This window comes from Carlito syrichta, unplaced genomic scaffold (genome assembly GCF_000164805.1).
Source record: "Carlito syrichta isolate Samal-C Ts95f unplaced genomic scaffold, Tarsius_syrichta-2.0.1 Scaffold315803, whole genome shotgun sequence".
NCBI lineage: Eukaryota > Metazoa > Chordata > Mammalia > Primates > Tarsiidae > Carlito > Carlito syrichta.
The window spans coordinates 732139-759142 of record NW_007259899.1 but is presented as its reverse complement, the minus strand read 5'-3'; the positions used below and the strand labels follow the sequence as shown (position 1 = coordinate 759142).

General features: G+C 42.0%; 1 protein-coding gene across 1 annotated transcript in view; it reads left to right on the top strand.

Annotated features, from left to right (window-relative positions):
- The first annotated feature begins 9242 nt into the window (after positions 1-9242).
- Positions 9243-27004, top strand: part of PLEKHG1 (pleckstrin homology and RhoGEF domain containing G1) — a 151509-nt gene continuing 133747 nt past the window's right edge. Inside the window, exons 1-2 of the mRNA XM_008073281.2 lie at positions 9243-9510; positions 22923-23419. Of these exons, the coding sequence (XP_008071472.1) occupies positions 23012-23419 (408 nt within the window). The 5' untranslated portion in view covers positions 9243-9510; positions 22923-23011. The remainder of the gene's footprint in view (positions 9511-22922; positions 23420-27004) is intronic.

Sequence of the window (27004 nt, the reverse complement as noted above, 5' to 3'; positions counted from 1 at the left end):
GCTCAGGTCAATAGTATGACCAAACTTGTGAGGTCAAACTGCTATCTACTTTTTAGATCAAAGATTCTGGCATTACTGTGATACTGCATCTGCCAAGGATCTGGCAAGAGACTGAATGAGCTCAGCTGGTTCAAGTGAAGGGTTTGATGAAGGGGCTCCTTCATTAAGGAGTGGGGCAGGGGCATGGCTAACACAGCCAGCAAGGGGTATGAAGCAGGAAGAGGCAGGAACTGTCAGCCTCTGCTTCTGAGAAACCCTACAGGGTTTCCTGGGGGACTGAGGATAAAATAGAGTTGGGGAGCCCAGTGAAGGCTGGAACCATGGAGGAGAGGGCCCCTAATCAACAAGGGAGTGGAGGAAATGCTCCTATTTTCCTCTCTTCCTGCTTCATACTATTGGTGCCTCCCATTAGCTAAACCTACCTGGAAGGCAGCCGGCAAGAGAACAGGGTGGGCTGACCCTCGGTCAAAGCAGGAAGGGGAAGACGGGAACCAGGAGGGCAGGGACACAGTACCCATCACATAAATCCATTGTGTTCTTATATTTTAATCACCCAAATAATACGTGTTCGTGAAAGAAAATGTATAGATGAGATCAAAGTGTACGGGAAAGAACTCCGCTATGAACCCACTTCTCTGACCACTGACTGTAATGTTTTGGCTTTTTCTCCTTCAAGTTTTGCTCTTCTTTCATTTACGAGTAAAGGATTCAATGATTTTTTATTCAGAATAAGCAAAACTAAATTTGGTTACACTTGTTTCTTGACCTAATTAAGATGAAACCTGCAGTGGCCCAGAGAGCTCTCTTTTCTTTCCTTTATTCTGTTAACGTAAACAAGTTACTTCGTGTACCTCCGTGGGAACAGGGAACTAGGGAAGTGTGGAGACTGGCAAACACCTCCAGCAAGCCTGGCCCTCTGCTTGGATAACTGGTAATTAAATATGAGATGGAAAATGAGTCCAGCTGGGCTTACTCGCTGAGGCTGGAAAGGGTTCTTTCTGTGAGGGCAACCCAAGCCAACTTGATTTTACTGTCAACATAAAGTTGCTGTCCACTGGTAATATTAATTGAAGGACAGGTTGTGAATAGGGGGAAAATAGTTTAGAAGAACAGCGCTTAGGGACAAAATTCTTTTTTTTCCTTTTTTTCTTTTTTTCTTTCTTTCTTTTTTTTTTAGTCAGAGTCTCACTCTGTTGCCCAGGCTAGAGTGCAGTGGCACACTCACAGCCACCGCAGCCTCAACTTGCTGGGCTCAGGCAATCTTTCTGCCTCAGCCTTCCAAGTAGTTGGAACTACAGGTACGCGCCCCCCCGCCTGGCTAATTTTTTTTTTTTTTTTTTTATTGTAGAGATGAGGTCTCACCAAGTTGCCCAGGCTGGTCTCAAACCCAGGCAATCCTTTCACCTCGGCCTCCCAAAGTGCTGGAATTATAGGTGTGAGCCATCGCACCTGGCCAGGGACACAATTCTTGGGAGTTGACATCTGCAGTATCCCACACCACCTCCTAACACTCATCACACTTGTTATTTTGTTTGTTTTTGAGTCAAAGTCTCACTCTGCCACCCAGGCTGTAGTGCAGTGGCACACTCATGACCACGACCGCAGCCTTGACCTGCTGGGCTCAGGCAATCCTTCCATCTCAGCCTTCCAAGTAGCTGGAGTTACAGGCGTGCAGCACCACACCCAAATAAGTTTTTTTTATTTATTGTAGAGACGAGGTCTTACCGTGTTGCCCAGGCTGGTCTTGAACCGGTGGGCTCAGGCCATCCTCTCGCCTCTACCTCCCAAAGTGCTGGGATTATAGGCGTAAGCCACCATGTCCAGCTTCATTTTTTAATTTGAGGTTTAAAGCCCATGTCCATTCACTGTGCCCAGCACAGGGCCTGGCGTTGAGTAGGCCTCCGTAAGTGAGGATCTCACTCTGTCACCCAGGCTTGCCACAGCCTCAACCTCCTGGATTCAGGTGATCTTCTGCCTCAGACTCTCAAGTAGCTGGGACTATAGGTGTATGTCACCACGCCCTGTCAATTTTTAAATTTTTTTGTAGAGATGAGATCTCGCTACATTGCCTAGGCTGGTTTGAACTCCTGGGCTCTAGTGATCCTCCCTACTCAGCCTCCCAAAGTGCTGAGATTTCAGGCATGAGCCACCATGCCTGGCCAGGGGTTGATGCCCTTAGTTCAAGCCCACTGAAGGTGTAAAGGGAGAAAGAGGAGCAGATTGTTGCCATGTGTGCCTGCGTAAGCTCTGAAAGTCAAGAGTCAGCACCACAGCAACCTTTAGACCATTATAATACTAATAAACTAAAGTCGGCAGCCTTCATTGCTTTCTTTTGTAAAAATTTTAATGTTTTTTTTTTTTAGAGCCAAGGTCTCACTATGTTGCCCAGACTGGTCTCAAACTCCTGAGCTCAAGCGATCCTTCCACCCTAGCTTCCCAAAGTGCTGGGATTACAGGTGTGAGCCGCTGGACTCAGTCCTCATTGCCTTCTTTAGTTAAAAAAAGAATTCTGGAAAGTAGTAAGTCATCTCCACTCATTTAGAGAGGGATAAGCTCTGCTTTCTTGGAGTGGAATCTGTATTTGGCCTTTTAAAAATGTCTGCCTCAAGAGATCATCCCTATGACTGGGTGCTGGAGGTCAAATGAATACAAGCTCAAACTACCCACTTCAGTTCTAGAAATTATATGGTCTCACTGGAGATAAATCCATTTGCTCGCGGGTCATACATCTTAGAGGTGCAGCCATCAACAACTGTGACACTGAAGGTAGCTTTGAGAGTGGGGGAAGAAGACTGATGATGATGGTCATTGCAGGTGGGGGCTGGGAGGGGGATTGGGGGCATCTGAACCAGCTGATTGATGTTTGTGCCCAAAAGACTGATTCATGTTTGCGCCCAAAAGCTTGTCTGTATCTCTCTCACAAACTACATTCTCTGCTCTGCTGCTTTTGAGAATTGCTGCTCTGAACCCACCATCGTCTGTAGGAAGGGTGGGGGCAGCTGACAGTGTTGAGCTGAGCCCTCCCCTTTGCTCCATGGCAGCCATCAAGCAGGGTCCAGAAAAGAAGAGGAAAAGCCAGCAAATGGGGCTTGCCTCTGTCTTCTGCCAGGATGTGAGATGGCTTGGCGAGCTCGCGTAAAGGTTATGAGCCTCAGTGGTTGTTACTCTGAAACAAGAAATCCTTGTTTTAATTAGTATTTGGGAAAATACATACTGCTATAACTTTTCAAGCCTAGCACCCGAGTTTAAGTACATTTTTTAGAGTGTTTCAAAAATACAGATTGTGTTGAATGCCTTTAGTTATGAATGGATTAGATGTGTGTTATCTCCTGCAGAAAAAAATGTGTCTGGAAGCGGGCTGCATTCTTGCAGGGATAATTAGTTCATTGTGCTTAGCACAGCGAGTCCTCCGATGGTGTCCTTAAAGATGGGACCGATAGATTATTGAAAGCAAGAGGCTATTTGCAACATATTTGCTTGCTTGATATCTAAAAATTGTTCAGCTCAAAAATAACTAAGATTTGATTACATTGTCTCTGGAAAATAAAGAACAAATATCCTAATCAGAGAACAGAGTGAGAAATTGAGCTAATGACTGTCATTGAAGGAGAGAAATCAGCCCATGGAGGAACGTGTGAAACAGAAAAATTTTAAAGTTCCAGCATGTGTGCCTTTCAAGGCCATCTCAGTTCATGTCATGGCTGACTGTCGGTAGGTATATGATGGAGAAGTTAAATTGTAACTTGATTGCAAGGGAGGGGTGGGCCGTGAAAAACAGTGTTGTAAGTAATAGGCTTTTTTGGTAAGTAATAGGCTTTTTTGGTATATTTTCTAAAATTCTTATGATCTTGAATAATGGTCACTATGTAGTATTTATAATTTGGTTTCTATTGTTAGAATCAGTACTCCAGGACTAACACAAAGTAATTTCTTCTATACTTGAGTGCTTTTGTCTGATTAAGATTTATGTCTTTTTCTGAGAGCAGATTTTTTTTAATTTATGAAAAACACTCACTTGCCAATAAAATTATTTCACTTTGAAAGAGTCCTTCAGGAAGAAAAAAACCTGGTTAGCTTTTTTGCTTGTTTGACAGAGTGTACAGTTTTGTTTGTATAACAGCAAGGCAGGGTTTTTAGCTAGTGACATTTCCTGGGTTTAGAGTAGACCGCCTGCCTGTAAAAGCTTGTATAGATTTTTAATAAATAACAACTGCAATGCAGAAGGGTGTTAGTACATTACCTATCACTTTCAGAAGGAAGGTCAGTGTGTCCTTCTAAGGGACTTCAATGCGGATGTGTGATGCCTTTTGTCGTGCAATTGACTTCAATGCTTATCACATTTATTCTGTGGTATGCTTTTAGAAAATGTGATCTCATCTCTTTTTCTTTCAAAGAAAAAAGTTCCAGTAGACTAAAAATATATGGAGTGTTTTGTCAATGGTCTGTACTTCAGAAAATGGTTGGTTTTATCATTTGCCTTGAAAAATGTGCCACAATGACTGTATCTTAAATTACGAGATAAACAGGCTTCCCTGGTTCCCGCCACACCTCCTCCAGTATTTGTTATGCTCCATGTGAAAATCGTGTTTGTGTTTTGAAATACCCCTTATAGGCTGGACATGGTGGTTCATGCTTATAATCTCAGCACTTTGGGAGGCCAAGATGGGAGGAATGCTTGAGCCTAGGAGTTTGAGACCATCCTGGACGACACAGCAAGACTTCATCTCTACAGAAAATTAAAAATTAGCAAGTTTCGGTGGGTGCATTTGTGGTCCTAGCTACTTGGGAGGCTGAGGAGGGAGGATTGCAGTGAGCTGTAATCATGCTACTGTACGCCAGTCTGGGAGACAGAGCAAGACCTCGACATACACACACACACACACACACACACACACACACACACACACACACACACACACACACAACATCCCTTATCATTTCTGGCACCTTGGCATCTCAAAATGTAGGATTATTCTCTAAATCTGCCTTCTCCAGTATTGGTTATGTGAACCCTAAAATATATGCATGCCTTTGCCCCTTCCTTCTTTCTCCAGCCCTTTCTTTGCTCGCTTGTTGCCTAGCTTTTTGCGCTGTTGCCTGGTTGCAAAGTCAGCAAAGTGTCTCAATTAGGTCAGGCCTTGCCGAGTCCTCAGAGCTGTGTGCTGTCTATGCTTCCTACCCTCATCCTCCCCACCCCTACTAAACAACCCCGTCATGGTCTTGCTCCTGAAAAAACTTGGATAGTTCATTGGAAGGATAAATAAGCCGATGCACACTCCTGTGGCAATGACTCTGTGACCCTTTCCAGGGGATTTATTTCACTGATAACTTGTACCTTAAACCAAAAAGAGTTGGTTTCTCATAGTGGAATTCCAGGCCTAGTGGTAGATTTCTGGGAAGGGATCTTGTAAATGGCAGGGACTTTCTGGTCTTCCTCCAGTTTGGCCACAAGACTGGCTTGCACTTTTCTTGCTGGCTAGTTGGTGTTCTGGTTGCTATGGTTATGTCCTGTGGGTGCCGCTCTTCTGCACCTGATTCCCCTTTTCAGGTGGGGACACTGGCAGTCATCCTTCCTGGTTGTGTGACCAGTGCTGGGCGGGAAGTAAAAAAAGTTGCTTTCTGGTAAGGGCATCTCAATCACCTAACAAGCCATATGTGTGCAGTTTATCTGTGGACACTCACTAACATTTAAAAAAGAAATTTTGTGAAGCAGAATCTTCTCACCCACTTTAGTATTGGCAGATAAATTATGCAGCAGAAGGTGGCATGGATGCCAACACTTGTGCCTTTTGTGTGTCGTACAATTTTTTTTTTGGTCTGGGCTACATGAACAAAAGTCCAGTGGGAAGACAGTAGGGCACCTCCAAGAATTGTTAATAGTTCAGTGCATGCAGCGTGTGAACTATGAGATGGGAAAGACTGGAAGGCAAAACCGGGGCCATAAGAAAACATAGATGTGCAGGAGGCCCCTCTGCTCTCAGAGGTGAAAAAACCTCGAATGTTGCTCAAGAAATACAGCTTTCTCTTCCCTTTTCTTTTCCACTGTGCTAGAAAGTGTCTGTTTTATCCCTTCCTGCAGGTCTCATGCACTATATTCATTTGTTAATTCATTTAAGCAAATACTTGGTAGTAGGGTAAATATAAAGGCCAAAAATTGTGTGTGTTTGTGTATCCCCTGCTTTGAAAAAACTTACAGTTTTAAAAACTGAATTCAAAATACTTTAAACCCCCTGATATTTGTGGATGTACTGTAGGTGGTTTTAGTTATTTGCCAGTGATGGGAGAGATCCTTCCACAAGTGGATGATTTTACTAAAGCAGGAATTGTGACTGAATGGACTGTCCCATAGGACCAAATATGGCCTGTGCTTTCACTTTAAAGCTGTCCTTTAGGACAGGCATCCCCAACCCTGACCACAGACTAGGGCCATAAAGCAGGAGGTGAGTGGCAGGCCAGGGAAGCTTCATCTGTATTTACAGTCACTCCACTCCCCTCATCCGCATTGCTGCCTGAGCTCCACCTTCTGTCAGATCAGCAGCAGCATTCAATTCTCATAGGAGCGCAAACCCTGTTGTGAACTGCACATGCAAGGGATCTAGGTTGTGTATTCCTTATGAGAATCTAATGCCTGATGATCTGAGGTGGAGCTGAGGCAGTGGTGCTAGCACTGGGGAGTGGCTGCAAATACAGATTAACATTAGTGGTGAGGTTTGACTGCACATCCTCCCCATCACCCTCTGTCCATAAAAAGATTGTCTTCCACAAAACCAGTCCCTGATGACAAAAAGGTGGGAGACAGCTGGTTTAGGACTGTCCCTTGTCTGGTGGGTAAATTTAGCACCCTGCCCACTCTCCACACTCAAAGCAACTTTGCCATTTTTGTTTATTTACACCAAGTTTCTTATAAATCGCTTTTCAGAAACATGTTTATTGGCAAAAATAAAAAGCAAAATAATTAAAAGTTTAAAAAATCTAAGTACAATATCATTTTTATTGGAAGATGAAAGTATCTGAGGACATGCACAGACAGCAAATGAGTTAGGAAGCAGCCAGGAGCCTCTGTGTATTCTACCCCATTAAGAGTTTAGACCAGGCTGGGCTCGGTAGCTCAGCTTGTAATCCTAGCACTTTGGGAGACCAAGATGAGAAGGTTGCCTGAGCCCATGAGTTCGAGACCAACCTGGGCAACTTGGCAAGACCTCATCTCTACAATAAATCAAGAAAAATTAGCCGGGTGTGATGGTACGTGCCTGTAGTTCCAGCTACTTTAAAGGCTGAGGTGGAAGGATCACCTGAGTCCAGCAGGCTGAGGCTACAGTGGCTGTGAGCATGCCACTGCACTCCAGCCTGGGCAACAGAGTGAGACTCCAACTCAAGGAGAAAAAAAAAAGTTTAGACCTTTGTGACCAGGTGTGGTGGCTCATGCCTGTAATCCCAGCACTTTGGGAGACCCAGGTAGAAGGATTGTTTGAGCCCAAGAGTTCAACACCAGCCTGCGCAACATAGTGAGACCTCATCTCTTTAAAAAAAAAAAAAAGAAATCACAAAAATTAGCCAGACATGGTGACATGTGCCTGTAGTCCCAGCTACTCAGGAGTCTGTGACAGGAGGACCACTTGAGCCCAGAAGTTCAAGGCTGCAGTTAAGCTATGATTGCACCCCTACACTCCAGCCTGGAAGACAGAGTGAGACCTTGTCTATAACAAAAAAAAAAAGAAGAAGAAAGAAAATAGGAGAGTTTAGATCTTTGTGTCTTTCACAAGAATATCAAATCTACAGTATAAGAAGACTCCTTGCCCCCCCCCAACAGCTACAATTCAATGTAGAAGAGACTTAAAAAAATAATTAACTAAAAGACCATGTGATGCTCTAAGTATAATATACCACTGTTTCTTGGAAAGGGCAGTGGGCTAGAGCAGTTGTAGCAGACTGTATGGGGACTTGTAAGATTTCAGCAGATTCTTAACTGAGCAGAAAAGAGAGCCCAGCCTGGACAATGGTACGGGTGACACACAGAAATCACTTGGGAGGCAAGAGAGGCCACTGTGGTGGTCAGGATGGAAGATTAAGACACAGTCTCCACAGCCCAAGGAGAGCTCTTCCTCTCAAACTGCCTTCTCAGCATCCTCAGTTTAGTGATTTCCATCAAAATGGTGAATTTTGTGGGGGAGACATCCCTCTAAGAAGTTGTCTTCTGAACTGACTGATAAATTTCCATCAAAATGACTTATTTAAGTAGCCCTCTATAGGTTCAGCCTTATGTGAGAGGAAATTGGCATAAAAACAAATTGTCCTATTATGTTGTTAGTTTCGAATCACGTAATAGGTATGATAGAAATAGCTATATTAAACACAATCTGCTAATGGTATTTTCCATAACCACAAATGAATGCTTTAAATGGAACTTCTATTTAAAGGATTTTAATCCTTTGACATAGTTTAGTTTTAGGTGTCTATACATGGCCATAATCCATATTTTGAATTTTAGTTTCATGGTGCAATGGGATCAGTTTTCAATAGCATTTTTGTACTTCTAGAAACCGTCATCTAAAGAACTCAATTATCTTGTTCAAATATAAACCTTCTGAATCTTTATATAAAAATAGATATAGCATTTTAAGAAGGACAAGTGGCCTTAAAGAAATGGAAAACCCAAAATAACTGGAAGGTTTTACTTACTAAAGTGTTGTGGGAATATTAGATCATTCGGTGTTGACTACTTTGCATTTATGAATATAAAATCACAGAACTTAACCATTTTCCAAAGAAATGCCTACACGTTTTGATTTTAGATATTTGTCTTCAGATATATTTTTTTAATGCATTTAAAATTTTCCAACTTAAATATATTCTTGTTTCACTTTGCTTACTTAAAACTCTGATGAGTGTCTTGTTAACAGAAACTGATTATCCAAATTGCTTTCAACTGGGTTGGATTCACAGCTCTTTCTTCCATCCCCAAGGTTCATTTTAAAACTTACGCTAAACTTCATTTTGAATGTATGTTACTTTGAAACAAGCTCATAATTCAGGAAGTGAACTTGAAAATATCAGTGCTCCAAAGATCTCGCTATTTTCTGGCCTTTAATGAGAACGGTGGCCAGAGGCAGGAAGGTAGAGCCCTGCAGCTTCAGGCGAGTGTGGGTTGTATTTGATGTTCACAAAAGAATGGAAGTCGTAGGGTGTTGCTCAGTGAAGTGTGCATTTTCAAGTTACCCACAGTGGTGTCTATTGTCCTGTTTCTCAATTGAATGATGTCATGTTTCATTTAAGGCTCTTAGTGATGCTGAAGTCTGTGGTCTGCACACTAGGGGGAAAAAGGCAGTGAGAAAGTTGCAAATCAGGTTTTTGTAAAGCCTTTGTGTGTAGGGTTTGGGAGATAAAAGCTGACTCATGCAATATTTCCACGGAAGGCGCTGCACAGACTAGTCAAGGCTGCTCCTGTTACCTGACTGAGGTCACTGCATCAGCTGAAGGCAGACGATATGCTTGAGCCCTAGGGGAGCCCAGGTAGGCGCTCGTGTGAGTGTCCCCAAAGAACTGATGTCGGGATAAGCTTGCTGCTTCCCTCTCGAGCTGCTGGAGAGGTCCACCGAGGGGAGAAACGGTCGCAGGGGGCTTTCTTCACAACTCTGCAACGACGGAAGCTTGGCCGGGTACAGTCCAACTCTGAAGAGTTATCCGACGATGGAATTCGTCTAGAAGGTTTTTTTCCCCCTCTCTATCTGTGCTGCAGGCTGTCTCAAATGGTTTTTGTCTTAGTTTGGTTTGGTTTTGATCATTCCTTAAAGTTAGGCTGAAATATCTAGAGAGCTGATGTTTGCGACTCTGGGGAGTGATCTAAAACTCTAAGTTGTGCATAGAGAAAGCTTAACATTTGAATATGCTTTGTTTTTGAGGTTCATGCAGGGTAAGCTGGAGGAACAAAATAAATGTTTGCAAATGTATGCTTAGCAACTGAAGTGATGAGATTTAGTCTGAGTCTAGTGGCAACCAGAGTTGACTGAGTAAATGCAGTTTCCTTTTTGAGTGTTTATGGGTAAGAAATACTTTTGTTAGGAGCAATGATTAGGGGAAGGAGGTGTGGATTGTATTCAGTGCTGTTGTCCATTGGGATCGGATTTTATTTTGTTTGATTATTTGAATGTAGTGACAATAACATTCCTTAACCTCATGTCAAATATAAAAATGACTTTAATTAAAAATACTTAAATATTGTATAAAAATAGATGATGTGATTTTAATTTCCTTAAATAATTTTTTCCAATGATAAAAGTCATACAGTTATTGAAGAAAAGATATATTCACAGATAAATATCAGGGAAAAAAAATTCTACATGGTATAGCCAGTGTTGATATTTTATCATCTATTTAAATCTGTTCTATAAGTTAGTGACATTTTAAATTCAAAATTAGAATCACATTATATATGTGATTTTTAAGCCACCTGTTTTACTCAACTGTATTTTATGAGCATTCTCTGCACTCTTAAAGATTTGGAGGGACGTGGCATTTAATCGCTTACATTGTACTTTCTAGATGGATTTATTTATTCATATCTCTGTTGTTAGACACCCATTTCACTTCCTCCTTTTTGTTCTTTAAGAAAATGTTTAATGTACTTCATGGATGGTTTTATTTGCTCAGAGTGCTATTGTTAGTCACTTGGAATTCTCCTCTCCTTCCTCCTCCTCCTTTTTCTTTAAGAAAAATGTTATTTCTCTTAATGCCTCCCTCCCAGCTGTGCTGGGATGTTTTGGAACTGAGTGTGTTCCATGCAGATGGAGCCTGTGTATATAACCATCATTGTTTGGTTACTGCCTGGAGACTGATATTTTTATACTAACAGGAAGGTGCTGTTCAAAGCAAAGCTGGAACAGAGATTATTACCTAATCTATATTAAAAATAGAGGTTTTTTAGCCATTGGCAAACTCAATGATATGCAGTATTTCATTATTTAAGATTCGTAGGATGTGGGAGAAAATGGTTATTAACGGAGTTACTGCTTGTACTGGGCCTCCGGTTGGGACTGGGCAGTGTGGTTGTGGCAGCCAGTGGTTTGCTGGTTATTTCAGGGTTGGAGTCACGTCCTGAAGGTTGAATTGGACCTGGGGAAGTCACCTAGTCCAGCCGCCGCATTTACGCACAAGGAAACCAAAGATCCAGAGATCAATATAACCCTGATGGTGCAGAGCCAGGGTTTGCACATACTCTGAGCTGAAGCGAGTGTTGGGCCGTAATTCACTTTCTGACTGGTTCTCTGAATTCTTTCTATATACACAGCTTGGGATATAGTTATTTCTGCACATACACTCTGTAGGCCTTTCTGGCACATGGTACCCTGGGCTTTAGGCAAGAAACTTACATTGAGTCCTTCATTTCCTGATCTCTAAGCTCCTTTGCTGCTGTACTGTTTTACTACTCTGTATCCAAGTACTCGGAATCATTGACTAGAAATCAGAAAACATAGTCTCTAATTCACAGTTTTTTGGTTTTGGTTTTGGTTTTTGAGAGACAGGATCTTGCTCGGCCCCCCAGGCTAAAGTGCAGTGGCATGATTGCGACTCACCACATCATCAAACTCCTGGGGTCAAACAATCCTCCCGCCTCAGTCTCCTGAGTAGCTGGGACTACAGGCATGGACCACCACACCCAGTTAATGTTTCTGTTTTTTGTAGAGATGAGGTTGCCCAGACTGGTTTCAAACTCCTGGCCTCAAGTGATCGTCCCATCTCAGCCTCCCAAAATGCTAGAATTACAGATTCTAAGCACAGTGTTACTTAACCTCTCTGTTTTATTTGTTTTGTTTGGGGTTTTTTTCCATCTATAACATTTTTAAAAAGTAATGAGACACATGAAAGAACATTAAGGTTGAGTTTTTGTTGTTGTTGTTTTTATTTATTTTTTATTTTAAAGATGTAGGGTACAACTCAGGATTAGGTATACAAGTGGTCATCATACAGGCCTCCCTTTGGTTCCCACTTTGCCTGGTTTGAAATCAGGTACCCTTATTGATATTATGTTCCCTCTCCTTCCCCTACCCCTACCCTGGAAGTATCCCACTACTGCCAATCCCTCTCTGATGGTATTGTGGTAAATGTTATGAGTGAACATATGGTACTCTGTTCTTTGTTTCTGTGACAGATCACTGAATATGATAGAGGTTGGGGGTTTTTTAAGGATAATTTTGAGGTAGAAGTTGTGTTATAGTAAGTCAATCTGTATAGTAAGCCAGTCTGTTATAGTAGAGACCATTTGGGATATCTCTTGCTGCATAGCAAATCATCCCAAAACTTCATGGCTTGAAACAACAACAGACATTTATAATTACTCAAGGTTTCTGTTAGGCAGAATCCAGGAAAGGTTGTGTTAGGTGTGTCTGGCTTGGGGACTGTGGTGAAGTTATAGACAGACATGACATGGCCGAGGTCATCTGGAAGGCTTCTCATTCCCATGTCTGGTGCCTGGGCCGAAAACACTCAAACAGCCGGAGTTCCTTGAGCAACCCTGGACATGTCACTGTAGTCCCACCTCGTGGTTCCTCTGGCATGGCAGATTCAGGATAACCAGACTTTTGAACATAGTGGCTCAGGCACGTCCAGTGCCAGTGATTACATCGGTTTGTCTGTCTTTGTGCTCTGGCATACTCTAGAGCACTGGTGCCTTGTGCTGATGCAAGGTTTCTGCCACATCTGGGTTCCAATGCAAAGGGGAAAGAATATGATAGAATGATGTCTAATGTCTTGAGAAATGAACTCCCAAGGGGGCGTATATCATTTCCATTGGTGAGAACTTGACCATGTGGCCATAGCTAATGGCAAAGGAGGCTGGGAAATGTGCTCAGTTAGAACCATTCACCAAGGAAAAGAGGAGTGGATTTTGGTGGACAGCTGACAATCCCTTCTGTAAGTGCTAACACAATAGATGATGGTTTGAGGCAGGCGTGTCCAATCTGCGGACTGTAGGCCACAGGCAACCCAGTACAGCTAGAAATGCGGCCCCACAAAATCTTTTATATGTTTTTTAGCATTTATTTTCTTCATGATCCCATGTGTAGTTCCATTTTTGAAGTTCACAATCACTCCTTAGTCATGACATCACTTTTTGGCAGCACATGCACTTGCAAACTGCTGTTTTCAATTATGAAGCACACGACGAACAAAATTTGAACAAACATTTCTGACAAGCATCTTGAGAACTCGCTAAGAATTATAACCACTTCCATCGAACCAGACATTAATAGATTAGTTTTACAAAAACAAGGTCAAATTTCCCCCTAGTTTTATATTGTTCTCATTTTTCTGGACTTTAAAGTAAAAAATATTAACAAATAAAAGAAGTCCTATTATGTATATACACAAACTATATTATATAATTTATGTGCAGCCCAAGACAGTGTTCCCCTTTACTAGATGCAGCCCAGGAAAGCCAAAAGTTTGAACCCCCCTGATTTAGGGTATCCCCATAATCTCCTTTATCTACCACACTAAGTTACCACAAAAAAAATTTCACTAAAAGTGAAAACGTCTGCATTCGTACTCAAAGGCTTCAGGGAATGCCTTTAGTTTTCCTTTAACCAGACTGACTTGAAATCACCACTTAGCTAAAGCAATCTATCTAATACATGAGCATCATTAACTTAATCTCTGCTCAGCTGAGTAGCCATTATATCTCTTAGTTTCCATTGACCAGTGTCTTAGTCGATTTGAGCTGCTATAACAAAATACCTTAAACTGGATAACTTATAAAGAACAGCAATTTGTTGCTCCACAGTTACAGAAGCTGGGACATTCAAGATCAAGGTACCAGCAGATTCTGTGTCTGGTGAGGATTTATTTCTTCTCACATGGATACATAGGGCAAACAGCTCCCTTTGACCTCTGTTATAAGGGCACTAATCCCATTCATGGCCCAAAGGCCCCATCCCCTAACACCATCACCTTGGTGATTAGGTTTCAACATAGGAGTTTTGGGAGGACACAAACATTCACACTATAGCAACTATCTTGGGAATCAACTGAGCAAATTAACTGAGCTGAGGGAATCCCTATACCTCATTCTGTACCTCACCTTGTTTCGACGAGAACATGTTTGCAAATTATCTTTCCCATTCTTGATCTTCTTGTACAAAATACTTGCTCTACTGATTCCAGTGGTAATGGGATTCTTTTTAATGATGTTGAGCACATTTCGTATACCTGTTGGCCATTTGTATCTTTTCTTTCTTTTTTTTTTTTGAGTTGGAGTCTCACTCTGTCGCCCAGACTGGAGTGCAGTGGCTGCTCCCGGCCACCGCAGCCTCGACCTGCTGGGCTCCGGCGATCCTTCTGCCTCAGCCTTCCAAGTAGCTGGAACTATAGGCGTGCGCTACTATGCCCAGCTAATTTTGTGATTTATTGTAGAGATGAGGTCTCGCCAAGTTGCCCAGGCGGGTCTCATACCTGCAGGCTCATGCAATCCACTCACCTCAGCCTCCCAAGGTGCAGGATTACAGGCTGAGCCACCGAGCCCGGTCCTTTGTCCATTTTTTAATCAGATTATTTGTTTTTGTTTTTTCTTTTGAGTTGTGTGAGTTCCTTATATATCCTGGATATTAATCTCTGGTTGGATGCATAGTTTGTAAATATTTTCTTCCATTCTGGGTGTTGTCTCTTTGTTCTGTTGATTGTTTCCTTTGTTGTGCAGAAGTTTTTTAGTCTGATGTGGTCGTGCTCTTCTGTTTTTGCTTTTTGCTATTTTTGCCTGTGCTTTTGGTGTCATATTCAAGAAAGCATTGCCAAGGCCAATGTCATGAAGCTCTCTCCCTATTTTTTTTCCCAGAAGTTTTATGGTTTCTGGTCTTATGTTTAAGCCTTTCATTCTGCTTGAGTTGATTTTTGTGTACGGTATAAGATAAATAATTCATTCTTGTATATGTAGATGTAAGAAAATATGGTAAATATACACAATGGGAATATTACTTGTCCATAAAAAATAAGGAGATCCGGTCATGGATGAACCTGGAGGACATTATGCTAAGTGAAATAAGCCAGACACAGAAGGATAAATACCACGATACCACTTAGATGAAGCATCTAAAATATGCAAACTCATAGAAGAATAGAGTAGAATGGTTGCCAGGGACTGAGGAGAGAGAGAGGAACAGGGAGGTATTGGTGGAGGGATACACATTTTCAGTTATGCAAAATGAGTAAGTCCAAGAGATCCGTTAATAGTACTATATCGAATACTTAAAATTCTGTAGATCTTGTGTTAAGCGTTGTTATCACAAAATATAATAATAATAAAAAGGCATAAGAAAACTTTTGGAGATGATGGATGTATTCATGGCATAGATTGTGATGATGGTTTCATGTGTATCCTTATCTTCAGACTCATCAAATAAATACAACTTTAATCATACCTCCATAAAAAAACAAAGTATTTAACTAAAACATTTTTTTGGACTATATATTTTGGAGAGTTTATAAATTTATGAAAAAGTTGCAGATAATGCATAGTTTTCATATGCCCTTTACCCAGCTTCCCCTAACATTAACGTCTTGTGTAGCCATAGTACCTTGATGAAAACTATGAAATTAGCATGGTAACAATATCTGTTTTACTTCTTCATCACCAAATAACACAAATAAATATGAAAATCATGTTTCCTGAATTGAACGTGCGGAACACTAAAGAATATGTGGAATTATAGTCTTGGCCCTGCCATTAAAATGGGAATCAAGGCTAGGCATGGTGGTTCAGACTTGTAGTTCCAGCACTTTGGAAAACTGAGGCAGAAGGATTGCTAAGCCCAGGAGTTTGAGACCAGCCTGGGCAACATTGCGAGACCTTGTCACTACAAAAAAATTTTAAAATTTGCCATGTGTGGTTGTGCATGCCTATAGTCCTGACTACTCAGGAGGCTGAGACAGAAGGATCACCTGAGCCCAGGAGGTCAAGGCTGCAGTGAGTCATGATTGTGTCACTGCACTCCAGCCTGGGTGACTGAATGAAACTCTGACTTGGCTCAAAAAAACCAAATTAAATGAAATGAGAATCAAGCTGATATTTTAGAAAACCCAGAGCTGAAAATCCATGTTGCTGTCTGGTGGCTTTTAACTATTGAGTTACCCACTATCTCAGAGCCATGTAGGGGAGACAGACGCTCCTCAAATACCTGGTGTTATCTTTGAAATATATAAATATATTTTTTTAATTTTGACTTTTAAAATTTGTTTGAAACCAGTCATGGTGGCTCACACTTGTAATCTCAGTATTTTGGGATGCAGCGGCAAGGGGATTGCCTAAATTCAGGGGTTAAGACCAGCCTGAGCAACATGGCAAGACCTCATCTCTACAATAAATCATAAAGTTAGCCAGGTGTGGTGGCGCGTGCCTGTGGTTCCAGCTCCTTGGAAGGTTGAGATGGAAGGTTCACCAGAGCCTAGCAGGTCGAGGCTGCAGTGGCTGTGAGCATGCCACTGCACCCCAGCCTGGGTGACAGAGTGAGACTCCTACAAAAAAAAATTGTCTTAAAGCACAAAGTCTTTAAAACTTTGAGGAAACTTTGAGGCTTTGCCAAAGACTGATTGTAGAGTAAATGAACTCTGCTGGCTGATAGAATAACTTGTCGTTTCTGTAATACTTCACTCTTTCTTGCCTCTCCCTGAGTCCTTCACAGGAGGCGTCATAAGGAACTATATCATTGCAGCTGTTCATTGGTATTGAGCACCACGTGTTCTCTTGATTTCCATGATTGTCCTGCCAATCAACTCCGACTAGGTACTTGAGGTCTAGAATAGCAATGAGCAGAATCTGGAAATCCTGATCACCCCTCAATCCCTGCTAGAGGAGACTTTCTGTCTTGCTTTCTAAGGTTCTTCTTGGGAATTGTAGACTGTGGAGTCATCAAATCCATCCTTCCACATGAAAACATGGTCACAGAAAGCCACGAAAGTTCTGCATTATTTAAATCAGCTAGAGCCAAAAAGTGTTGCCTTTGATTCTGGCAGGAGAGCAATTAAAATAATGGGAGTTTAACGAGCACACAAAGAAAAGCCAAGGAATTAGAGTTTTTTCACCAAAAAGAAAAAAATCAGAGAGGGACTTGTTATGAAGTCAAATGTGTGAGAGCACATCTACATGGCGCTGTCTAGTCATTTTTTCTTTTTATTGAAGAATAAAAAAGGAATATTTTATATTAATGGCTTTTAGCCTATCCAGCCTCATTCTAAGAATCACTAAGTCTCTAAGGCCTCCCTACAGATGCTTCTGCCCCCCCCTGGGTAGAACCATCTTATTTTAGGGTATCATGGTCAAAAAATCCACCTGATAGGTGCCATTAACAATGTTTGGCAAGAAGCTCTCAGAAACTGTTATATTATTAGCCCTGTGTTTGGGATTTTTGGATATGAGAGAAGTCATGAGAAGAGCAGATTATTACCCAAATGCTTATACAATCTGCCAACAACTTCACTCAAGGCAAAGAAAGAAGTTTTCTTGCTCCTCAGTTTAGTTTAGTTTTGTTTTGATTTGTTTTGTATTGTTTTGAGTCAGACTCACTCTGTTGCCCAGGCTGGAGAGCAGTGGCATGTTCATGGCCACTGCAACCTTGACCTACTGGGCTCAGGCGATCCTTTCACCTCAACCTTCCAAGTAGCTGGAACCACAAGCATATGCCACCACATCTGGCTAATATTTTTTTTTTAATTGTAAAGACAAGGTCTCACCATGTTGCTTAGACTGATCTCGAACCCCTTAGCTCAAGCAATCCTCTCATCTCAGCCTCCCAAAGTGTTGGGATTACAGGCTTGAACCACTGTGCCCAGCACCCCTCAGTTTTTTATCTAAGTTTTTGAGTTTATCACAGAAAGTCAGTACCCAGTATCTACTAGACAGCAGTTGTCCTCAACTCAATTTTTTGCTAATTTATAACTATATTATATATTAATGAATAGAGTTTTAATAAAAGACAAGCTTTGAGTTGCATGCATCTCTTCATTCACCATTATTCAAGCAAAGATTGATAAGGAGGTACATTTAAACCTTCAAGAATAATGTAATTATCTGCAAGACTTCTAGATCAGCATTGTCCAACTAAAGTATATATGAGCTACAAATGTAATTTTAATTTTCTAGCAGACACATTAAAAAAGTAAAATGAACCAGTGAAAATAACTTGTCAGATATTGTATTTAACTCACTACTTCAGATTATTGTTTCAATGTGTAGTTAATATAAAAATTACTAACGAGCTTTAAAAAATGTTTCTATTTCATACTGTCATTGATACCCAGGGTGTGTTTTGGACTTACAACACATCTCGACTCAGATTGGCCACATTTCAAGTTCTCAGTATCCACATGTGGCTGGTGGCTACCGTGTCAAGCAGCACAACTCTACAGATAAATATTAATAATTGATGCGTTGTATTCGAAAAAGTAGTCCATACAGTGTGGAAATCTTAAATTATTTTTGAGGAAGGTGAGAACAAGACTAGACAGTTTTTATGAGGTACATTTCCTTATGTGAGAAAACTATAATTATCTTCTAAGCAATGAATCAACGTTAAAAATGTTACCCATTAGCAAGTGTGGTCTCACGTTACAGGCCATGATATGACCTGACTTTAAGTGTTTCACTTCTGTCATGGGTAATTTTGGAAGGTATTTAGTTTGGGGCATTAAGCTTGGCTAAATACTACAGATCCCAGACATCTGAACTCTTCTAGGTTCTAAAGTGCCTGGATGTCAGCCTGAGGAACAGGCTTGTCCCAGTGGCCTTGAGTACGTGGCCTGGGGTGGTACATGTGAAGTCTTCCTTGGAACAGTACACAATTCATGTTGCTATTTAAACCTGAGTTTCACGTCCCACTTTTTTCCACCTCTATTTTTTAAGGCATTCTCATCCCTAGCAGCCCAACATGGACTCCTCTAAAAACAATGTGTATTCTTCTTTAATCCCTCTGTCCCAATACTGGCTATCTTGAATGAAAGTAAGTAGAGAAAAGAAAAGATAAGAAAAAAATGTGTCTCTCTATTGTGTTCATAATTTTCTAGTCCTGATCATGAATACAGTGCCAAGAGTCATGTAACTGTGTTAAAGACAGTTTTTTATTTTTATTAATTTCAATTTTATTTATTTATTTTTTGAGTTGGAGTCTCACTCTGTCACCCAGACTAGAGTGCAGTGGCATGCTCCCAGCCACCGCAGCCTCAACCTGCTGGGCTCCAGCGATCCTTCCGCCTCAGCCTTCCAAGTAGCCGGAACTACAGTGCGCTACCACACCCAGCTAGTTTTTGCTTTTTATTGTGGAGAGGAGGTCTCCGCAAGTTGCCCAGGTGAATCTCAAACCTGCAGGCTCAGGCAGTTCACTCACCTCGGCCTTCTAAAGTGCTGGGATTACAGACTGAGCCACCGAGCCCGGCCTAAATTTTATTTTTATTTTTTGAGTTGGGATCTCATTCTGTTACCCAGGCTGGAGGGCAGTGGCATGATCATGGCTCACCACAGCCTTGACCTTCTGCACTCAGGTGATCCTTCCACCTCAGCCTTCCAAGTAGTTGGGCACACACCACCATACCCGGCTAATTTTTTGAGTTCTGTAGACAGGGAATCACTATGTTGCCTAGGCTGGTCTCGAACTCCTGAGCTCAAGCAGTCCTCTCACACTGTCTTCCCTAAATGCTTGGATTGCAGGTATGAGCCGCTGTGCTTTGGCAAAGACAACTTTCTGTACTGGAGAAAAGACTGATTCCTGTTTAGTTAGAAAATCAGAATTTGCCCTGGAGACAAGTGTATCCAGATCAGTGGGGGGAGGAGGGGGAACATTTCCAGATGTCCTGGCCTTTTATGTAGAGTATATCCAACTTATGTTTAGTCCCAAATCATAGCTTCATTGGACCTTTGGGACCTTGTCGTATACTTCCAAGTTAGTGCCCATTCCCCACAGTGAGATCAGTCTCGTGGTCATAACTATGGTGGATGCCAATGGAAATAAAACTTTGTTGTGTCTGCCCCTACTTTGAACTGCCCATATCTCTCTAAACACCAATTCCAGACACGAACAAGTGCCCTTTGCTGCAAGTTTACCTAAAAGCATCACTGCTTCTTGGATTTTTGCCACACTCAAGTTGGATCAGGCTTTCTAGGTCAAGTGCATTTTAACTACTATAACCAATTCATGTTTTATAGGCCGTAAAGTTGTTATAGAGCAAGCAGAAAGAATATTGCAAAAGCTTTAAAAATGTGTGGCCAACTCATACCATGTGGTAGTGGTTATGCTGATAAATTGCTCATTTCCTACCATTTTTTACCATTCCTTCTTGTTGACTCAGAGTTCCTTTATTTTATATTCATAATTGTAACATTTGCGTTATAAATTTGTACCAATATTTGCCATGAGTGTAAACTATCTAGAAAAAGTCAGTATGTTGAAAGATACAGATTTGATGAATTCATCATACTACGTATTCTAAACATATCGGTAACAGCTGTTTGATGATCTTTATTGTGGCGTCAAACCAAATTCATATTCTCTTTTTTTTTTTTTTTTTTGAGTTAGAGTCTCACTCCGTCGCCCAGGCTGGAGTGCAATGGCACACTCACGGTCACCCCAGCATCAACCTGCTGGGCTCTGGCGATCCTTCTGCCTCAATCTATCACGTAGCCAGAACTATAGGCGCTCACTACCATGGCCGGCTAATTTTTTTTTTTTAATTTATTGTAGAGACTAGGTCTCACTAAGTTGCCCAGGCTGGTCACAAACCTGCGGGCTCTGGCAATCCACTCGCCTCGCCCTCCCAAAGTGCTGGGATTACAGACTGAGCCACCAAGCCTGGCCCATATTCCTATTATAAAATGACTGTTAATTTATGTTCTTGCTGGGCACAGTGGCTCATGCTTGTAATCCCAGCACTTTGGGAGGCTGAGACCTCTACAATAAATCAAAAAATTGAGCCGGGCTCAGTGGCTCAGTCTGTAATCCCGCGCCTTTGGGAGGCTGAAGTGAGTGGATTGCCTGAGCCCGCAGGTTCGAGACCCGCCTGGGCAGCGAGACTTCATCTGTACAATAAATCAAAAAATCAGCCAGGCATGGTAGCGCATGCCTGTAATTCCGGCTACTCGGAAGGCTGAGGCGGAAGGATCGCTGGAGCCCAGCAGGCGAGGCTGCAGTGGCTGGGAGCGGCCACCGCACTCCAGTCTGGGCGACAGAGCGAGATTCCAACTCAAAAATAAATAAATAAATAAATAAATAATAAAAATAATAAATAATAAAAATAGCCAAGTACGGTAATGTGTACCTGTGGTTTCAGGTACTTGGAAGGTTGAGGTGGAAGGACTGCTTGAGCCCAGCAGATCAAGACTGCGGTGGCCGTGAGTCTGCCACTGCACTCCAGCCTGGAAGAAAGTGAGGCTCTAACTCAAAAAGAAAGCCCAACCAAAAAACCTGTGTTCTCATTACTGGGTTTGTCATATCATAACCTTTCAAACATAAGTTTCACTCTTCTATTTTTCTAACAAAACCTGGAAGCATAGATTAGATATTGTTGGTATGGTAGTCTGCCAAAATGGAGCAAATTTCTTTTTTTTTATCACTTTCTTTATCATGAATATTTTGTTTCTATAAACCTAGAATCTCATTATTATGGGGGGAAAGTGTTAATCCTGCCTTACAAATGAAAAAGATTGGAACATTGAGTGTTTCACCAAAATCACTTCTGAAAGCTTCATTTTCATGGAGGTCCTTTTTGGATCCAAGATCATATTTCAATGCTATGCTATTAAGTGACCTTTGGACTTTGCAGTTCCTGTAGTCTCTCCTCATACCCTCTTCTAAACACAAACAGCCCCATTTATTATAATTTTTCTCATAATTCCTATATCATTTATTTGTATAATTACACTTACACTGTCATTTTATAAGTTTACTTAGGGAGTATTATAGCTAGTCAAATATACTCTCTAGTATAACGCCATATATGCCACAAAAGGGATGTCAATTTTTTGGAAGAGATTTAGAGAAATATTGTGCTGAGAGAAGGTAAGTATTAAATGGGGTGTGGGTCTTAATACAGTTATGTGTTGCTTACCAAGGGGTGGGCGTTCTGAGATATGCTTCAATAGATGATTTTGGTATTGTGTGTACACAATGGAGTGTACCCACACAGTCCCAGGCTGTAGAGTCCATTACATACCTAGGCTAGATGGTATAACCCATTTTTCTGACTACTGTTGTATGTGCTGTCTGTCGTTGACCTTTTAAATATCATTATGCAATACTTGACTGTAGCCTAGTTTCTCTTGCCCAGTATCAGAAACTTAGTGTCCTTTTGCAACACTTTCTTTAATGTTGTAAACAATTCCAATGTAAACTTGTCAGCATCAGGGAAATCAAGTGGCGGTGGTTCCAGAGCGCTAGCCTAAAATATTGTGAAATTATGGCGGCACACTTAAAGATATAGGACAGTGTTTCTCAAAATTCCGTAAGAATCACGTAGGGCCCTTTTTACATACATAAAAACCACTTGCGGTGCTGGTAAATGTTACAGATGCCTCATGCCCTGACCGCTGAACCTTTAATTTAGAAAGTCTGGACCAATCTGCATATATAAGTCATTCCAGGTGGCCACACTTTGGAGACAACAGAGGTATTGCTTCTCAAACTCTAATATGTGTAACTGCGCTGGGAGCTTACTAAAATGCAGATTCGAGTTCAGCAGATGGGCAGAGCCTGAGACTCTGCATTTCTCACAGGCTCCCAGGTGATGCTTTACAAACTCTATATAGCATTTGCTTCTGTAACTGGCCACCTGTTTGCTATTGACTATATGCACGTGGGCTAGGTTTTTACCTCCTTTCAACCTTCTGTGTGATAGAATTTCCAGACTCTGTGTGCCTTGCTTATCTTGTCTTCACTTATTTTCTTTAACGCATGCAGATGGGCGCCAGTTGCTCCTGGAAGTGCCATCAGCTGTAACCGAAGTCCCAGGGCCCAAGACGCATTCCCGCCCCCAAAAGCTGAAGACCATGGAACTCTCTGACAGCGACCGACCCATCAGCTTTGGCTCCACGTCATCCTCAGCCTCCTCCCGGGACAGCCATGGCTCCTTCGGCAGCAGAATGACCTTAGTTTCAAATAGCCACTTGGGCTTGTTTCACCAGGATAGGGAAGTAGGAGCAATAAAACTGGAGCTGATTCCAGCCCGGCCGTTCTCCAGCAGCGAGCTGTCGAGGGCCAACCCCACCGGGCCACAGGACGCGGACCAGGGTAGCGAAAGGCAGCCCAGGGCCCAGCGGAGAGTGGATGTCAACGGAGCACCCAAGATGGCCGCAGACTCGGCCAACAGCCCCAAGCTCCTCTATGTGGATAGAGTTGTTCAGGAAATTCTGGAGACCGAAAGGACTTATGTGCAAGATTTAAAAAGCATCGTAGAGGTAAGGCAGACTTTGCTTTATTTTTAATGTATATTGTTTTGATTCAAGTAGACATGGATCTCGCTATGTTGCCCAGGCTGGTCTCAAACTTCTGGGTTCAAGCAGTCCTCCCACCCTGGTCTCCCAAAGTGCTAGGGTTACAGGCGTGAGCCACTGCACCCGGTCTAGGCTTTGCTTTTACTGTTTGTCATACAGGAGAAATATGGTTGCAAAAGAGAGAAAAACCACACTAGGTGTTGGGGATATCTCCTAAGATACAGACAGGGTGTGAGTGTTTAAAGAGAGAGATCCTAACTTAGCTGGGTACAGTGGCTCATGCCTGTAATCCTAGCACTTTGGGAGGCAGAGGCAAGAGGATTGCCTACGCCCACGGGTTCAAGACCAGCCTGGGCAGCTTGGCACGACCTCGTCTCTACAATAAACCAAAAAATTAGCCAGATGCGGTGGCACACACCTGGGATTCCAGCTTCTTGGAAGACTGAGGCAGAAAGATCACCTGAGCCCAGCAGGTTCAGACTATAGTGGCTGTGAGTGTGCCCATGCACTCCAGGCTGGGCGACAGAGTAAGACTCCAACTCAAAAAAATAAAAAATAAAAGATGAGATCATAACTTAAGAGAAACCCCAGGGTTTTACTCACTGGGTTAAAATGCTTTCAATATTTGCACTAACAGATGGATTATGGGTGAGGAGCAAGAGTGGTGATACCAGTACACAGTTAATAAATCCTACACCCAAGATCTCAGAGTGCCTCCTACAGAGTGGAGCTGATGAGGATCTGACTGACCCATCAGCTGTCTTACCCTAATCACCACTCCCTACTGCTGTCTGGGAGCTTATTGATACCCGGGTCCCACCCTCAGCAACTGTGAGTTCATTGACCTGGGCTGTGTCTTGGGTGGTGGAATTGTTCAAATCCCCAGGTGATTCTAAAGTACAAACAATCTTAGAGTCCCTGTTCTCTGCTGTCCCCTTCATCAGTTGGTGTCTGGGAAAGAGAGTGAAGGATAGAAAAAAAAAATCATGACTTTGTCTTGTCTTGGTGTTTTCTTTCTGTTCACTGTTAAAGTAAGCAATTTGCATAGATTATTTTTGCATGTTGTTATTATAATGGTAAACTACTTGCCAAAATTCTTTTATGTGCCAGGTTGCATCCTTTAGAAATTCATTTTTTAGCCGGCTCGGTGGCTCAGCCTGTAATCCTGTGCCTTTGGGAGGCTGAGGTGAGTGGATTGCCTGAGCCCGCGTGTTCGAGACCCGCCTGGGCAGTGAGACCTCATCTCTACAATAAATCAAAAAAGTAGCCGGGTGTGGTAGCGCGCGCCTGTAATTCCGGCTACTCAGAAGGCTGAGGCGGAAGGATCGCCGGAGCCCAGCAGGTCGAGGCTGCGGTGGCTGGGAGCAGCCACTGCACTCCAGTCTGGGCGACAGAGTGAGACTCCAACTCAAAAAAAAAAAAAGAAATTCATTTTTTAATTTTATTTTGATTTATGGGTAGGTTTTGGGTTTATTTGTTTGTTTTCTTGAAGCTGAGTCTCAGCACAATCATGGCTCACTGCAGCCTTGAACTCCTGGGCTTAGGTAATCCTCCTACCTCAGCCTCCCAAGTAGCTGGGACTACAGGTGCACATCACCACCCCCAGCTTTTAATTTTTTTGTAGAGATAAGGTCTTGCTGTGTTGCCCAGGTTGGTCTCGAACTCCTGGGCTCAGGCAGTTCTCCCATTTTGGCCTCCCAAGGTGCTGGGATTATAGGCATGAGCCACTGTGCCCAGCCTATAAGTAGATTTTGAAGGATAAAGTAAGATTTACCAAAGGAGCCCTGACGTTTAACACTTTCTCAAAAACAATGGCTAAAGCTATTAATATTTAAAGGACAAATGTATATACATGTTAAGGTTACATTTGCTTTGCTGCCTGGTGATATACCAAATTCTTTCATTTGTTAGTACCTATTTCCTGTTTTAGGTGTTTAATCGAAAATGCATTTTGGAGTCGATTATTTGCAGATGAGCACTTTCTCCACCAAATACATATATTCTTACAGCTTTGGGGGAAAAAAAATTTTGAAAGCATAATTGTGTGTTGAGTTCCACAAATAACAGAACCAGACACTGTCTACTAAAATAGTTACGACATACCTTCCCAGTAAAAATAGAAAAGTTAATTAATGGTCAACCAAGACAATATGTGGTACCAAATGTGGAATAAAGTAGGCCAATTTCTAAACAATTTCAACGATGATGTCATCTGTACTTGAGAAGAAATACCCACGAAACAGTCAACAATTTTACACCCTCTAAGGAAATGTATGGTTGTTAAAGCTTTTTTTGGTTCTCTTTCTTTCTCTCTCTCTCTCTCTACACCCTCTAAGGAAATGTATGGTTGTTAGAGCTTTTTTTGGTTCTCTCTTTCTTTCTTTCTCTCTCTCTCTCTCTCTCTCTCTCTCTCAACTCACCTTACTGAGAGAGAAACCTTTTGTTAGTTCCTGAACTGGCATTCCATAAACACTTTTTTCCCCCTGATAAACCTTGGGTGAGAAGAAATAAGGTAAGCTGTGAAGGAAAGAAAACAAATAAAGACAGAATTTTTTTTTCTAAGAAAGTTTCAGTATATATTCTATAAAGCTGGCCAAATGTTCCTTTTTCTTTGTTCGTGAATTAATCATGTTTTATACTAGGGGCTGGTGAGCTTTTTCTATACAATTTCAGGTAGTACGTGGTTTAGGTCTTTTGGTCCCTAAGGTCTCCATCTCAGCTGCTCAGTTTGACCACGGAAAGCTCTAACACAGCTGCAGTAAATTAAGGGGTCTGAGCCTTCCAGTAAGCTTTTAGGGCCCCTTTTGACCCAGAGGCCACAGTCTGCTGACCCCAGTCTTAGACTCTAAATTTGTGCCATATTTCATCAACTATAAAATGGGACTAGTAGATACTACCTGCCACACGGGGTTATTATGAGGATTAGATTTGAGAGTATATTTTTAAAAACTCATACGATAGTGCCTGGCACATAGTAATCAATTAATAAATGGAGACTGTAATCCTCACCATTGCAGTCTACTCTGGATTTGCTGGTTGAGAGTGGCTACCACTTATACTATGTTTTTCCTAAAGTCTTTCACAAAAATAATCAGATTAACCAATTCACTACAGCAGAAACTTAATTAGAAAAAAATTAATGGTGATTCCAGCAATTATTATTTTGAATGAAATTGGATTTTTTTCTTTTAATTGAGGTTTTAATCTGTCACCCAGACTGGACTGCATTGGCACCACAGCTCACCACAGCCTCCATCTCCCGGGCTTAGATGATCCTTCGGCCTCTACTTCCTGAGCAGTTGGGACTACAGGTGTGAGACCACATCCAGATAATTTTTTTTTTTTTTTTGTAGAAACAAGGCCTCACTATGTTGCCCAGGCTGGTCTCAAACTTCTGGGCTCAAGTGGTCCTCCTGCCTCAGCCTTCCAAAGTGCTGGGATTATAGATGTGAGCCACTGCACCTGGCTCATCCTCCATTTTTCAAATGCAAAATTTTAAATTGAGAAAAGAGCTGCTCATTAACAGCCTACTATGATAAACTTGGACCT